The sequence below is a fragment of the Triturus cristatus genome, chromosome 10 (assembly GCF_964204655.1).
Source record: "Triturus cristatus chromosome 10, aTriCri1.1, whole genome shotgun sequence".
Taxonomy (NCBI): domain Eukaryota; kingdom Metazoa; phylum Chordata; class Amphibia; order Caudata; family Salamandridae; genus Triturus; species Triturus cristatus.
In genome coordinates, this window is record NC_140593.1 from 871,751,409 (window position 1) to 871,769,315 (window position 17,907).

General features: G+C 42.8%; 1 protein-coding gene across 1 annotated transcript in view; it reads right to left on the bottom strand.

Annotated features, from left to right (window-relative positions):
* Nucleotides 1–17,907, bottom strand: part of LOC146796142 (SCO-spondin-like) — a 1,481,201-nt gene that overhangs the window by 741,262 nt on the left and 722,032 nt on the right. The window contains exon 79 of the mRNA XM_085631266.1: nt 1,674–1,874. Within this exon, the coding sequence (XP_085487392.1) occupies nt 1,674–1,874 (201 nt within the window). The remainder of the gene's footprint in view (nt 1–1,673; nt 1,875–17,907) is intronic.

Here is a 17,907-nt window from a genome sequence, read left to right on the forward strand (position 1 = left end):
GGGGATGGAAAAAAACCCTTTGCGGTCAGAAACAAAGAAAGCACTGAATGCATCACTCATTCTCGCAGGTAGCAAAGAGCAGGGGTGGTGGTAGCAGGGATAAACTTCATTAACTACTGAGCAAGGATTCCATTTTTAAAATGTGAAAATGACCTACGACATTAGCCTGTTTAGCAAGTCCTTGTTTGTGAAAACACACAAAAAATGGTGATAAAGAGTGTTCAGCAAGGGTTTGCCTTTAAAACTGAAGGGGCTCGGCCTTCATTAGGAGTATGCTGTAATTTTTTGCAGGGATACCCAAGGGGCAGGATCAACCAAAATCCAGAAATCATGATTTTCTCCCCAGATTGAGGGTTTATTGCATGGACTCTAAGATTTTGTCATTTTCCAGGCAATTCTCCTCAATTCAGTGGAGAAAAGAACTGCTCTCAGCAGGCAGAACATTTCAGCCTGGGGCTGTATCAGAGAATGTTTATGCTTGTCCAGGAGTGGAGGTGGATTGGGAGTGTTGACTATTGCCTGCTCCTCCATGCTGCTGCAGGGTTGGGCAGGGGCTTGGTTGGGCTGTGCTGTACCCCATATCCCGTGAACTTGGAGCAACAAAGAAAGCTCCAGTGTCTCCAGGCCTTGAATGGTTGGGTCTGGAGTTTAAAGACGCAGTAATTTCGGGTCCTAAAACACTCAGATTTTTAGGTAGTAGAATTCTAGCCAGAGATATCAATCCCTGTGAAATTCTGTCACTCATAACGAGGGTCTGGGTCTACTCAGCAAGACTTTGGAATAATAATTTGTAATTTATGTAGAACTTTATATGAAACATTCTTAAACACAATTATTATTACCCTCTCAAAACTAGTAACCATTTTTATCAACCTCAGATCTATGGAAGAGTGAGTTTACCATGCCAGGATCTAATATCGCAAACAGATCTCAGGAGCAAACATTTGGCTCGGTGAACTTTCTTACTGACTTAGGTAAAACAGGATCAACTGCCAAGTGACACACTTGGAAAATCTAAGACTTTTTGTGTAAGAAAAACGGTTGATAGAAAACATTGAGAATGTTGACAACCTCATCAATAAATAAATTAGGTTCAACAACTTATCTTAAACTCTGAAAAGCAGAAATATGGATATTTCCTTGTGAAGGGTCAGGTTTTGAAATTGACTTTTGAATGAAGTAAGCACTGGAACAAGGAGGATAATCTAGAAGAATCTCTCAAAAATCACTGTGTGCATGCACATCACCGAACACCACCCAATTTCTAATACATTGCATACTTAAATTACGCATGTGAAGTTCAATTAATGCACAGATCTTTCACTCAGCACTCTAAACATTAACATAAATTAATGCAGAATATGGGTGTAGTCCTTTCCAGTGTTGTATGACTTTGCAAAGAAGCTCTGAATAGGCATTCGGAGAGGTCTTTCTAGCATCTGCCCTCAGACAGCTATGGCTGTCTGTTGGCAGTGCTAATGAGTTCCATACTACCAGAGCCATGGCATATCATGGATGTTTACATTATGTCGCAGGTGAAGCAGCTGCAGTTTATGACTCATAATTACAAAACGAATAGAAAAATGGTGCACCTGGTGCCTAATATGGTTTTTATGGGCAAATCAGACACATTGTCTTTCACAAATGCTTGTGTTTTGTTTTTAGTATGGTACCTGGGCAGAAAGATGCAGATGGGCATTGCCTCCTCTCCAGCTGGACTCCTGTCTCACCATGGTACTGTAGCACTCCGTCGCACTCCGCTCCACCCTTCTGAGGCTTGGGACAGGCACATGTACGATACCTGGTGATTACCTCTGTGCCGCAGGTTTTGGAGCACGGTGTCCAGTCCGACCAGTTACACCAGCCTCCAGACACTGAGGAGGGAAGTACAGAGAAGTGAGAGAGATGGTGACACAAGGTTATATAGAGATACAACCTGAGAATGGCATTTAGGGTCAGGGCAAACATATATCCGGTGTAAGGATCATGAAATCATGCTGACAAGAATTTACATAAGGATCAATATTGAAACAAATATCGAGATGCAAAAATATCGAGATCTAAATGTTGTGATAGGGTTAAAGGGTGTGAAGGAAATTATTTCTAATAATTATTAATTACCGTGAATGATTCATAATTATTTAATTGATAATTAATTATGTAACCTATGTAACTAAGATATTTTTAAGCTATATCTCAGGTGAGGGCTGTTGGGTTTGTAGGGGTAAAGTGTTGGAAGTTAATGCGATATAATTAATTTATCATTAGTTAATTGTTTAGTAATTGTTTAATTGATAATTAAATATATAACCCATGTTAATAAGGCATGGTTTTACTTATATATTAGGTGTGCATTGTTGTGCTTGTAGGGATAAAGGGTGAGACATTAATTACATTATATTAAATTACTTTATTACTAATTAATTATGTGCAATTTGTAATTATTATAATTTTTAAGACATATTTTTTGTGTGTGTTGTTTAGTTTGTAGAGGTATAGGGTAAGAAGTTATTTAAGTTATAATAAATGTAAAAATAATGATATAATAAAAGTTTATTATGTTATGTGTTTATTGTGTTATGCCTTTAAATTGTAAATAATAATATATTTCTTCGTTGTTAGGATTGTGAGAATATAGTGTGGTATTTTAATTATATTTATAATATGAGTTTTAATTTAAAATATTTATTAAACATTGTAATAAATATGTAATTTGTATTTATTTTCTATACATATACTTTATATTTGAATATTTATATTTCTTGTTATTTAATGTCGTTTTTAAAACATTGTATTTGTATGAAGGAACAACACTCTCTCTACTGCACAGACTGGAGTGGGAATAGTAAATGTTACCCTTCAACAAAATCCAATGCTTTTCTCTACTGTTGCACAGACTGGAGTGGGAATAGTATTTGACCTCTTGTGAGTCCAACCCTTTCCCTACTGTTGCACTAACAGGAGTGGGAATAGTAAACTGTTACCCCTCCTGAGTCCAACCCTTTCCCTACTTTTGCAGGAACTGTAGTGGGAATGGTACATTTTACTCCTCCACAATCCAACACTTTCCCTAGTGTTGTACAGACTCGAGTGGGAATAGTAAATTGTACCACGCCTGAGTCCAGCCCTTTTGCTACTTTTGTACAGACTGGAGTGAGAATAACAAATTGTACCCCTCTGCAATTCAACACTTACCCTACTGTTGCACCGACTGGAGTGGGGCTAGTAAATTGTACCACTCCGGAGTCCAACAATTTCCTTACTATTGCACATACTGGAGTCGAAATAGTAATTTGCAACACTTACTGAGTCCAACCCTTTGCCTACAGTTGCACCGACTGTAGTGGGAATAGTTAATATTATCCCTCTGCAATCCAACACTTTCCGTACTGTTGCACCGACTGGAGTGGGAATAGCAATTTGTACACCTCCTAAGTCCAACGCTTTCCCTACTGTTGCACTGACTGAAGTGGAAAAAGTAAATGTTACTCCTCCTGAGTCCAACGCTTTCCCTACTGTTGCATAGATTGGAGTGTGAATAGTATATGTAACATTCCTACAATTTTAAAGTACTGTAGGTCCCCCAGCAGGGCCCCCATGGGTGCAAGGCCTCCGGATGGCGGCCGAGGTGATTCCTGCACCCCGTGGCAGGCACCTTGAGGTGCACCTCTTCCCTTTACACTGAGAGCATGAATTCTAGTGGGAATGCATGCTTTCATTGTAAAGAATCGGAGTGTGACTGAAGAGTGTTCGGTCGCATCCTAATTGCTGGGTTGGGAACGCCGACAGGAGGTGGGTCGGTCCTAGTACTCATGCGATGTCGGACGGACCAGGTCCTTAAGACATTGTAATCGGGCCCTTTGTCAGATTTGCTTTTGCCTGTTTTACTAGAACCCAGGACGTGCGTGTTATCATGCGAGAATGAATTGGCATGTTTTATTATACGAATGATTATTTGATTGACTGATGTCACCAGCATTTCAGTTTATACCACCTTCGACAATACTATGACAGCCATTTTTTCACTGGTGTGGTACGCATTTTTCAGATAGAGGAAATTTTTACCTCTGGTACAACATTTGACAATTGATGCATTACTGTTCTGAAACTTGTATGTATTTTGTTTTTCTTTTCATGATTGTAACATTTTTATTCTGAATACCCAACATGATTTTCTTAGATGAAGGAATCTCTGAAGACTTTCCAATATGGCCAATACTGTTCTGTATGTATCATTCAGACCTGTTACAATGGAAGTCTGTTTTTGCTGTCCGGTAATTTGTGTATATGTAGAACTCTATTGGTGTAATCTTGTCTTGTGTCTTGTCTTGTATATTTATAAACAATATTTTTGTTTTCGATATTAGCGTATAACAATATTTTTTGGGGGATATTTTTGTTATTTACATTATAAGTATTGAATAACAATATTTTTGATATTTTTGACCCAATTTTTATATACAGCAATATTTTCGTTTCAGTATTGCTACCTGTTGCTGCCTTCACGGGGACTCCAAGCCCCAGGCTACCTCACTGCAGGTGGGAGGAGCCTGCTTTTCATCGCGCGATAAAAGCGCCAACACTGCCCCGCAGCGTGGGACACACGCGGGCCGCAACAGGGCGAAGCCCGCGCCAAGGGCGGGCCCGTCTTTATCCGTCATTGCTAGGAAGAGGCAGGGCAGGGCCACCCCCCTTTCATCTATCTGACTGTCCTTGTCCCCGCCACAACAGTCCTACAATATCCAGACAAGGTACTGTGCTATTTGTTTTCTCACCTGTGGAGACTTTGAACACAGCACGAGCCACTCTATAAGTACTATTGCCCCTGATCTCTGATCTTGGATAATTATCTGGAGCCGGGTCATTAAAGAGATCTGCTTAAATTACTTTATCTTTATTGAAATATGGGCAAACGAAAAACTATGGAGGGCATAGTGGCGGGAAATAGCACCAGCAGTGGGGTAGGCAAGGGGAAAAAGGCAAGGAAAGCTCAGAAACATGCAGCTGGAAACTGCGTTATTGACAGAATTGATACCCTCATTAGTGAGTGTGAGGATATCTTAGCATCAGAATCATCAGCACCAAACACTAATGGCGAAACCTCACCCACACACACTAGTCTGTTACATACAACAACTATCCCCACAATGTTCCAGAAGCACCTTAGAAAGGGAAATACTGACCATAGCATCACTACATCAGATGCTCAAGTAAAAGGGCAGGCGAAAGAACAGGTTGAGGTTACCAATCCCCCTGATTGCCCCACTAGCGCTGATGAGCCCGCACTTCAGCTCACAGTTTCCTGTTCAATTAGGTTTGCACCACTGGCCACGCATGATACCAACACGCATATAAACGTAGCACCCCGGCCGACAAGCACAACACATTCACAAGGTAGAGAAGACCAACTAGTACTTGCTCCGCATGATACTGCTGAGTCCATCAACACCCTTAGGTGCGAGATAGCAACCATGAGGCACATGATTGAAGATCTCACTGCACTGGTTAAAACATTACTACCAATGGTCCCACCCTGTCATCAGTACGTAATCCAGCCACATAACTACAATCAAAAAAAGGAATCGACAAATAAGTTGCCTCCAAACGATAGGGCAAAGTCAATTGGCATTGCCAATTCTGACTCATCACTCCGCAAAAAATCTGTTATTCAAACCCCGAAAGCGGATCATCATACTAGGGCAAAAGTTATTTCATCCAAAGACTCCTGTATTCCAAAGGCTTCTGCAACAGGAGATCGCCTCAATCAAGCTGCCTCCAGAGTCTGGTTAGAGCAAGCAAACTCCAGCGCTAAACTATTGGAAATGACCACTTTGGCAAAATCACCCCAGCAGACTCACTACCCAATGCAGCTCCCCTGTTACAAGGCCAAAATATTTATATGACTAATGTCCCTAAGCTCAGCCCTAAGAACACCCAGGAAAGCTATAAATCCCTAACAAACAAAGTGATACACTGGATTCGCCATATTAGGGGCTGTCCCTCGGTGATATGCGAGGACATTATCTGCATCCGAAGATGCTCACCCCCTGCGCATACATGCGACTACATTGAACTAACACTCGCTACCACCAATTTGGCAGAGAATCTTCTCACCTTAGAATATCGCTCTCCCCCCCCACTTCATCTATACAGTTTAGGTGCATGCAACCTTTTATGGGGGTGGGACAGTGGACATTCTGGAACGAGGGACATCTCTAGAAGACAACTCACGACTCAAACACTGACCCAAGTACTACCATCCTGTGCCCTATGAGTAACCCTCAAATCCTCTCACCTCATCCTGATGCACAAGAGCTGGTAACGGTTATACCCGGGAACAAGGGCCCAAAACACCCCTGTGTATCAATTCAGAGGAAACAAGAGAAAGGGTCTTGCATACCATTAGATCACCCAGAGATCCAAGGCCCCCATATGCAGCTAATTCTGCCAACACCTACAAACATCAAGCTCATATCATAGAATGCAGCAGGTCTACAAAACAAACTCCAACTCCCGCAGTGGAAAGAACTTATAGAGGGATTTGATATATGTATCTTCCAGGAGACATGGAGTCCTTGCTTTTGCATACCAGCTACCAGCGTGGGGAGAGGGCGTCCGTCAGGGTGTTTGATTGTCTGGGTGAATATTGCTCTAGGTCTTCAAATTCAAATGCACCCAAGCCTAAGCCATGATATTCTGAGACTCACCATCAAGGGCCCCGGAGAGGGAGACAGCTTAGCTCAGTTTAACGTCTATAACAGAGGAACAAAGGGGGGCAACTCATCACTTACCATCACGCTCCTGGAACAAGCTTTATCCAGCTGCTTGCCTTGTTCTGGAATCGGGATCGCAGGCGACTTCAACTGTACTTTTGAGCCTTTGAGCTCGGATGACATGCTGGAGCACGAAGGTGTTGATAGCAAATGGGCAGTCCCTCCACTTAATATACCTCCAATCAAAAGATGGACTAACCTAGCGACTCAAATCAATACACTAACAACAGAGTTCGATCTAAGGGCAGTGAACGGTAGAACCCCTTCAGACACTCAGGGGGCAAACACTTTCAACAGTCGGCTGTCTCTCACGCATCGACTATATTTTAGTCGATGTGAAATTGTGGGACGAGGCGACCGATATGTTTGTAGGCACCACGACTGATAGCGACCGTAACCCTTTATGTATGACAATGAAGAACCCGTGGGCCCCATTACCCCACCCGCAGATTAGCCGGGCAGCTAATTTTATCACCGACATTGTTCCCTCTAACTGCAAAAGGTATCTAAAGTGGCGCAAGATCTCCTTGCGCGATTCTAATTTAGGGGCCATCCGCGAGATCTTGTCCAAAAAAACTGCAGAACTTCGGGTCGCAGCTGTGGACACAGCTGAGTGGGAAGCAGTCCCTGTTATCCATTCTAGCACTGTAAACTCCCTGAGCTCCTGCTTTCAAACTCCTTGCAGGTATGACACTTCGCGTGGCCACCAAAAAAAACTGCAACCCATGGTACACTAAGAACTGCAAGCTTAAAAGACAGGCTCTGACTTTAGCTATCAGAACAAAAATGTGCCCCAGGGTCAAATTGGCCCGGAAGGAATATAAGGCTGCCTTGCATAAAGCTAAGATTGAGTAAGACGAATGGTGTTGGCAGGAATTGAAGGACGCGAGCCTAGGGAAGAACAGGAATCAATTTTGGTCACAAGTGAGTCGGGCAATAACAGGGATTTAGGTAACCTGCCCAACCACATCACCTGCCACGCATGGCACGACCACTTTGCGCAACTATATTCCAATACAAAGGACGAATGTCTGGAGGAGTCATGCGGTCCCACAGACGTCCCTCCAGTAGGGAATGTTAGTGATCCCTTCTCACAGGTTGAAATAGAGGCAGCAATTAAGAAATTGGTCCCTGCTAAAACCCCAGGACCAGACGGACTCCCAGGAGACCTATACCTGTCTGACCCTAGAGGGTGGTCATGTTATTTTCAGCTAGTGTTGAATGCCAAAGCTGCCGGATGCCCAGTACCAAAATCCTGGAAAGGTGCTGAAGTGGTCCCTATCTACAAAAAAGGCGACAAGGAAGACCCCTCAAACTACAGGCCCATAAGCCTGATTGACGTCATGCAAAAGGTTTTAGGTAGGGTCCTCCTACAGAGAATTCAATCATGGTCTGCAGAGGAGGATATCCTCTCTCAATACCAGGCGGGCTTTTGGGCCAGTACTGGAACGATCGACCAAGTATTTAGGCTATTGCTTATATTTTGGAAAGTCGTGCTCATTGGAAAAGGCAGCATTTATCTAGCATTTATCGACCTCAAGACCTCATTTGATCTGGTACCCAGGACCAGATTGTGGAAGATCCTTAAAGACATGGGCATCCCACCCCCAATTCTCAACCTATTAGATACATCTCCACGAGGACAACTATGCCCTTGTGAGATGGGGAGCCTAAGGTCAGCTGACAGAGCAGATTCCTGTTGGCAAGGAAGTTCGCCAGGGTTGCATCATGATCCTCACCCTGTTCTCTTTATACGTGAACAGGGTGGTGAGATTTCTCCAAGAAGATCCAGCCGATGCTCCAATCCTGGTGGGCGACAAAGTGCCGACGCACCTGTTTGCTGACGACACCTTATTGGTGTCGAAGACCCCAGTTGGGCTACAAAAATTAATGGACAGATACCAATCTTTCTGTGACTCACGGAGCCTAGTTATTAACACCACAAAGACAAAGCTTATGGCTTTCAACCCCCACAAATCTTTCAGGAACAATCTTACACTGAATGGTCCCCCCCTGAAGAGTGTCAGGACCTTCGAATACCTTGGTATTCGACTCTCTGATAAAATGCACTGGAGGCGCCATTTAGCCAAAATGCTTTTGAATCACAAACGCGTGTCCGGGGCACTGACCAAAGAACATCGCCTCTCGTATAGTAGGCCAGTTGCCCCAGCTTTTGCAGTTTATGACGCTAAGGCAGTTAGCTCAGCTCTTTATGGAGCCGAGCTATGGGGGTTTGAAAAGGTAGAAGAGATCAGCAGGTCAGAGAACAAGTTTTTGAGGGATTTGGTGACGCTCCCTGTAACACCCTGTTAACAACTCTAATGTACGACATGGGCAGGCGGCTGTCTAGAGACATCGATCTTCTGGGCTCATCTGAGGCGCACTGCTGAACTTTCCAACTACGCCACAGCCCTAACGGAGGTAATGAACTTAGACGTGGGCCACAGGGTCAAGTGGGTATCATATGTAAAGAAAACTATGACACTACTTGACCTCAAAGAATCATAGAACACGCAAATCCCCCTGAGCAAGGAGGAACTTAAGCGCCACTATTGGGATTGGACTGACCGTCTGGAGCTTAGTGAGCCAAACAGGGGGAGATTAACAGACACATTTCTTATGTTCAAGCAAACCAGAGGCCTAGAGCCTTACCTAGATGTGATCCAGGTCCCACGGGATAGGGCTCTGTACATCCAGTTCAGGCTAGGCTCGCTTCCTGTTAATGCTCTAACAGCAAAGTGGCACTCAGACGAAAATGCACCAGAAAGTTGCCCTTGTTTTGGAGCATCGACAGAGTGTGTTGCCCATGTCATGTTTGCTTGCCCAGCTTATATTAATGCACGGTCAAAATGGCTAAAACCTATTTGCAGTGACATGGGCACCCGTGACCATTGGGTTGCCTTCTGCATCTTAAAATCCGACCCTAGCGTCCTTTTCTCTTGTGGGGTGGCAAAGTTCTTAAGCCTTGCTTGGTTAGTCAGGAATAAAGCACTGCGCAGGTTGAACCATACCCTAGGCCTTATGCTACTCTGGTGACAGCAATAATAAACATTATGTGGTGTTGCACTTAATAAGACTGCAGATTAGCTTGTATTGTCACCCCCAATTTAGAACATCCTTTTTGATGGACATAGCACTAGCACTTTACACAATTACCGTTGTGATGAATTGTGCTAATCATTATCCCTTTTTTTCTCATTTTTACTTATTCATCTGGAGTACTTGCCACGGTATGAACTCGTATTAACTTGCATGCACACTTTTTAGAAAAATTATTTTAGTGTTATCTGTTTTATACTTTCTATTTTAAAAACACGCAAAAAATGTCTTACAAGCATACTTTAGGTGAATTTTTAGTATTCCAAGTTTTTTTACTATCGAGTTTATGTCTTTATTTCCTGTACAACTGTCAAACAATGCTTTTATGATACAAGCTGTCGAAATAAAGCTATTGATTGATTGATTAATTGATTTGTTTCAAGATTTTGTCACAGACCGCCGAAGACACTGGGCATAAACAGTGACTCTGGGCCCAGGATCATCCCCTTAAGATACCGGCCATCACAGAATGATTCCCCAAGTAGACTTTTGGAGGTCAGTTAAACATGGTAACATCACTTCATGGTGACAAACTTCAGAGCACATGCTGGGGTCCAGTATCCAATGAAATAAAAAAAACATAAATGTATGAATGATGGGCTCATTTTAGATAGTTGTTTAAAAAAGATGTGTTATTCCTAATTTATGTAGGTTTCACCTTGAATGACAGTCAGTATGCTAAAAATTACTAGAGCATGGTGGTGCTAACCCATGGAAACAATCTAATCAAATACACAAATTGATACAGGGAAAACCTAATAAGGTACATTCTTGAGTGATTTAGATTTGTTGCAATTATAGTAAACTATAGCTCAAAACCATAGGCAAGGGAATACTTTGAGGAGGCCTTGTGCAGTCATAAACCATGTGCATCAACACCACCATGGAACAAGCATGAGTGTCGAAAACGCACACGTGTGTAAAGTCTGAAATGGAAATCTAATTTTTTTTTATTTCTTTTTTATTTAGCCACAAGGTACAAAAATATAAATCCATCACAATTCCATTATTTACATCACTAAATTCATTGTGAGCATGCTACAACTTAACCTAAAACATTCTAATTGTACTATCCAGTTTCACGTGGGTTATAATACTATACACAGAGAGTGAGAAAGAAAAAGAGAAAGAGCAAAAAGCAAGCCAAAACAATTACACTCCTTCTTTCAAAAGATTGTGTTAATTCTCTATAGAAAGGCGGTATTCCTCTCATTTTATTATAGCAACTTATAGCTGAGTCGGTCACTCCTTGTGTCTTTTATTGAGCCACTTGATCATGGGTGCCCAGATCTTACATCCATTCTCCCTAGCTCGCCACCGCTTATTCTTAAACAAAGCCATGTCCTGAATATTTATATTTAGCAAACGATGGAGCCATGCTGTATACATAGGAGGTTCGGAGTCCTTTCATGCTGTGGGTATCAATAGCCTAGCTAATGCTATTGTAATGAAAACAAAATCTCTTTGAGATGTTGATAGCCCGGCTCGGTTATCATACCCAAGTAGCATGAGCGGGGGCTAAGAGTAATCATCTTGTTGGTTGTTTGTTGCCAAAAAATTTCTATGCCAGTTTTAGAGCCGTCAATTTGCTACAAGCATAAAACATATGTATACTATCAGCCGGGCTATATTAACACCTTGGACAGTTATCACTTTACTGGTTCCCCCATCCAAAAGGTTTTGTGGGGGTATATTACAAATTAAACAGGGTCTCATAATGTTGAGACTTAAGATTTGCCAATAAAACTTTTTTTTTACCCATTTCCAAAGACATGTTTAAGTCGCTCTCCTCCTCCCCCATTTTTTCCACCCATTTTGTTTCAGTTTTTTTGAGTTATAGTAATCCCCATTCCTCGCATCCCCCGATATACCATGTCTATTACCGTTATTCATAACGCAAAAAAAGATCCGACATCAGGGATCAGAGAACCTAGCTAGATGGGAAGGGAGGGGTCTACTTAGTGAGTAAGACGCACCTCAAATAGAGAAAAGAAAATACTTTTCTTGAGTCCCCTCACTCACCAAAGGTTTCCCCTAGGTGACATGCTTCATCATTGGGGCCATCCCAAGCATATACTGCTTGGGGCGTGCTGCGACTTGCGACAGTTACGTAGGAGCACTATTTAGTGAAGACTATGTGTAGTGCAGTGAGAGGGGTGTGGTGTGGGTTTAAATTAAAAATTACCTAGCTAGTGAGCGTAAATGAGTTTATTCGTGATCCTAGTTGGTAAAGGATAAAAAAAGGGGGTTAATAAAAGGGAGGAATTAGGTAATAATGTGCTAATAGTCCCTAATATTGAAAGCCAACATGTTTCGAGGTTATCCCCTAAACCTCTTCTTCAGGACCGCATGGGGACCAGCCCCATGTGTACCACTCTGTGCAAAGACCTATAATAAGGTGATAAAGTAAAAAGGAAAAATAAAGGCGCACATTAGTGTCAGCGTAAATCAATTACATACGGTTAGATTGAACGCGTCTTCAAGATGCGGTCTGCCGATGGGATCCAATAGGTCAATTTGATGGAGGCAAGCCGAGTCAAGGTTATTTAGGCTCCTTCACCTCCGGCAGACCATGAGGCAAATTTTGATTAACTGCTAAATACTACGCGTTCAATCTAACCGTATGTAATTGATTTACGCTGACACTAATGTGCGCGTTTATTTTTCCTTTTTACTTTATCACCTTATTATAGGTCTTTGCACGGAGTGGTACACATGGGGCTGGTCCCCATGCGGTCCTGAGGAAGAGGTTTAGGGGATAACCTTGAAACATGTTGGCTTTCAATATTAGGGACTATTAGCACATTATTACCTAATTCCTCCCTTTTATTAACTCCCCTTTTTATCCTTTACCAACTAGGAGCACGAATAAACTCATTTACGCTTACTAGCTAGGTAATTTTTAATTTAAACCCACACCACTCCCCTCTCACTGCACTACACATAGTCTTCACTAAATAGTGCTCCTTCGTAACTGTCGCAAGTCACAGCACGTCCCAAGCAGTAGATGCTTGGGATGGCCCCAATGATGAAGCATGTCACCTAGGGGAAACCTTTGGTGAGTGAGGGGACTCAAGAAAAGTATTTTCTTTCCTCTATTTGAGGTGCGTCTTACTCACTAAGTAGACCCCTCCCTTCCCATCTAGCTAAGTTCTCAGATTCCTGATGTAGGATCTTTTTTGCGTTATTAGTACCTAGGAGGACGAACCTAGCCATATCCTCCTCTCCCCTCTCCTTATTTCGATATTACCGTTATTCCCCAAGATTAAAAGATCCTTTAGCCAGATTTTTCAAGCAGCCCTTAATTTGAATATATTTCAATTGCGACCTAATGTCTATCCCCAATTTCTGGACTAATTCCGGGAAAGATATGATCTCACAATCCTTTTTATACCAGCTCGTTCCCACCCTCTAGCCATGCCATCGTATATCTGTGCTGGAAGGAATGAAGAGCCCCATAGAGGGGTTATCCATTATATTTTGGGATTTTCAATATTCTGATAACTTTATTCCATACCTTCCAGGCTGCTTTTATGCATTTAAATCGTTTTTGTTTTTTATAATAGCTGAGCTCCAATTGTCTGAGGAATAGCTATGTGGCTTCCTCACCAACAGCTAAATGGTAGATAGAGGGTAAACCATCCTCTCTCCTAGACCTATCTGTTGTCAACAAGGTACCCATCTGCTGTAGGATCGCTACCCAATAATAAAATAGCAAATCAGGAGCAGCCCAACCTCCCCTATCCCGTGAGAGAGTCAACATTCTCAGGGCGCGCCTAGTTTTTTGGTAGTGCCATATAAAATTCGAGAACATTGAGTTAATTTTCTGAATTGCAGTAGCGGTTAGTTCTAAGGGATTAGAACGAAATAAATACATTACTCTAGGGAAACTTTAATTTTCAAATCGTTAACCCTACCTACTATTGTTAAATGCAATTTGTCCAGCCGCCTTAACTCTGTACCTATATCATTCAGCATTGGGTCAAGATTGTTTGGCCACACCGCATCCATATCGGATCCTATCCTGACCCCCAAGTATATTGCTGATTCAGTCTGACGCTGGTCTTGCATGGTACATTGATTTGTACAGATTATCTGTGTCTTACCCTTGTTCAGCAGGTATACTGACCTACTCCCAAATTCCTCCACCATATTCTCAATTTCTTTGATTGCCGTCTCTGGCTCGGACGTAGTGATAGCAATGTCGTCCGAATAGGCCAACACCTTGGTCTCATAATTGTTAGTTATTATTGGTTTAATCCCAGGGTTCAAAGTCAATTGGTTAATAAAAGGATCCAAGTATATGGCGAAAAGAATTGGGGAGCACGGACATCCCTGCCTTGTTCCCCTAGCCACCTCCATTGCCCCTGATGCATTCCCCATCACCTGCAACCTTGTGTAGGGTCTATAAAACATTGCCTGAATAGCTGTAATTAGTCGTGGGCCAAACCCCCTCTCTGATAAAGATTCCCAAAGATATTGCCATGTCACACGGTTGAGGATCACAGCCATTCCGTCTCCAGTTGCCTCTGCTATATCCAGTTGCGAGATCGCCCATTTTATGTGGTCTGTAGTTTCCCTACCTGGTATAAAGCCATGTTGCCATGGCGAGACGAGTTTGACTATGACCCTCTGCAGCCAGTTAGCTAAAGCTATTGAATACATTTTGGCACTGGAATTTATCAGAGAGATGGGGCGATATGAACTGGGCAACTCAGATGGTTTCCCCTTCTTGGGGAAAATTATGATATCCGTTTCCTGCCAAGAAATAGGTGGGATTCTCGGTATTGCACATCTAAAAAAAGATTGTGCAATCGTGGGGCAAGATCATGCTGAAGTATCTTATACAGCTCGATTGGGATTTTATCCGTCCCAGAAGCCTTCCAAGAAAATAAGGAATTTAAAGCGGTCACTATCTCTTCATGCGTAAATTCTGCTTCCATTTCTAAATATGTGTCTTCATCGATTTTACTCAACATTGGATATCTACTCCCTATGGGCAGTTGGGCAGAGTCAATGGAATTTGCTTGATATTGTTTTTGATAAAACTGTTCGAAAACCCCCATGATCTTAGCAGAATTGGTTTCATACTGTCCTTCACTATCCTCAATTTTTGTTATATTGTTTCTAGATATTCTCTGTCTAGTCCGGAGGGCCAGTAATCTGCCAGCCGCTTCCCCATATTCATACATCTCTCTTTGATGTATCTGGTAGGCCTGGGCCACTTGAAGCTGAAAATAGCTATTTATTTCTGATTGAACGATCGCTATTTTGACCATAACCCCACTTGATGTCTCCTGCCCCCCGGCATATCAGTTTAATGTGTTCTATCTCCAATTGTGCCAGCCGTGTCATTAGGGAATTGACTTTATTTCTAGGCGACTTACACAGCTGGCCAACATAGCTTACCACTTCCCCCCTCAAGCCAGATTTAAAAGCGTCCCACACTATAATTTGTGGGGCGCTATAGGGATTCATATCAAAAAATTCTCTCACCCACTTTTTAATATGGCATATAAATTCCTCATTTAGTAGAGGTTTTCTATCAAAAGACCAGCAACATTGTTTCCCCTTTCTTCCCTGCTGTGTTATTTCCAGTATAAGTGGGTTGTGGTCTGAAAAACATTGGGGCAATTTGGTTATCTCCACCTCATCAAGTGTCCTAGTAAGGATCATAAAATAATCTATATGCCCAAACATCCGACAGCCCGTGGCTGTCCTTAAGAATATTTAATGCCCGATAGACCTGTGGTTTCCTACCATTATAGTGTAGCCCAGCATCTCGGGAGATCCCAAGGTGGAAGTTAAAATCCCCACATAATATTCATAGAGTCGGCCAAGAGGCAAGCTCCACCTCGAGATCCTCCCAGATTTTAGAATTATCTTGGTTCAAGCCATAGATAGTTCCAATTGTAAGCCCTGTATTCAATGTAGCAATCGCCCATCTTCCCCATTTATTCACCATTGTACGCTTAACAGTACCAGCATGATATCTAATAAATATAGCAACTCCCCTTATCATTGTCGTTTGTGAAGAGCAGACTACAAGCTCATAGCCTCCTAACTGAAGAACATCTTTGTTACTCCATGGGATATGGGTCTCCTGCAAACAGATAACCTCTGGGTTCAAAAAACGTAACAAAATCTCATATATCTTGGCTCTTTTCATTTTGTCATTCAGCCCTCCAACATTTACTGAGCAGATTCACATTTTATCCATAGCAAACTATTAAAAACAACCATCTATATTGAATACTTCTCCAATTTCCATCTGTTCTCTCACTTTCAGTCTACCTTGTCTGGCTTTTTTCCCCCTTAGTGCCTCCCCTTGCTTCCTCCGGAGCCGTATCCTCCCTCCCCTAGCTCTCACCCCCCCCCAATCCCAAAGCCCTCCCCTCCATCCCCTCCCTCCCTGTCCTCAACCTTCCCCTAGAAGCTTCCAGACCTATGGTCTGGTAGGAGATGAGGCAGCGCTGCGCCGTGATCTTTGAGCCACCCCCCTTAAGTCGATTAAATCCCTAAGCAAAATACACCCCAACTAGTGCCGAAAGAAAGGAGAGAGTGTACTACCAATAACCTATCCATATTTAAATTTTTGCAAAGAGGGTAACCATGGAAAAGCGAGAGGAGAAAGCAGAAAGTGCGAGGAGAGCAGTATGAAGAAGATAAAAAGAAAGCCGTATACACCATTATTCCTTCACTACTTTCCCCTTCTTCCTCTAAGCTATTCCCGGAACGTCCCTCCCACTCCCAAAACTGCTGACATGTCTTAAATCTTACATTCCTTAGATCTTTCCATTTAATTCATATAGGAATTATTTGGCTTTATTTTCAGATGTAAAATAGCAGGATCTATCACCTACTACCTTTAGTTTGGCAGTGTTCATAAGGTAAGCCTGTGCACCCTTTGCCAGGAACGGGTTAATCATCTATTGTAACCTCCAGCGTCTTTCAATGGTTACATGGCAAAAGTATGGTCAAGTAAAAAACTCTATGCCGTCAAGTTGGCATTTACTGTCTGGTCTGGCTTTCTCAAATACGATCTGCCAGAGATGATAGTTCACAAAATAGACTAACACGGCTGTAGGTCTAGCATCCACTCCATTAGGGTGCTTCAATGTCATAGGGACTCGATGAGCCCGTTGAATTTCCTGGCCCCAGTTCCATCCTTCAACCTCAGGAAAAGCCTTTGCTAGTATATTGGCCATATAGAGGTGGATGTCCGCGCCTTCTTTGTCCTCTGGAATACCCAGGAATCGCAGATTGTTCATACGCTGTTGATTTTCATGGTCTTCCAGCTTCCATTGCATATCAATTAGTCTAGCCTCATGCATTTCGGTCTGGAGCTGGGTTGCCACATCGGACTCGAGATTCCTTGTTCTTGTATCCAGCTCTGTTAGTCGGTCCGAGATTTCACTGCATACTTTAGCAACCTTCCGAACTGACCCCTGCACCTTACGTATAGCTGCCTGGTATTGTCTATTGTCTTGTCTAATCTCTTCCCGATGAGCCATAACCGATTGCAAAATAGCATCTAGGGTAATAGCAGGTGTACTTTCGGAGTCTGGTACTTTGTCCCCTATATCTCCAATATACTGGTTAGATGGTGTATAATCCCAATTTAGATCTTGCCTTTTTTTACCCCTAGCTTGGCCATAGAGACCTGCTGTCCTGCTAGCTTTTTGCATGGTTGGGGCAGAATCGCTTCCACTAGTGTCCGGTAGGCTTTCGCTCTCCCCTTCCCTTAAGCTCAAGGACAGGGAATCCACTATTGACCCTGTGTCATCCAATAGCGAATAGAAATAATCTGTTACCTCTACATCAGCATCTTTCATACGTTGAAAGCCCCTGTGCTTCCCCAAGCTTCTTGGAGCCACCAAGCAGTTCCACGATAGTCGGGCCAGGCAAGCGTTGCTGGGACGCCGTCTCTCCTTTCCCTTTCCTGTCTGGAGCCTCCTTCCGGGTCGAGGTCTGCCCTCGACGTCTGTTGAGGCGCTACTGCTCCTGCCGCAGTGGTGCACATCTCGGATGCGGT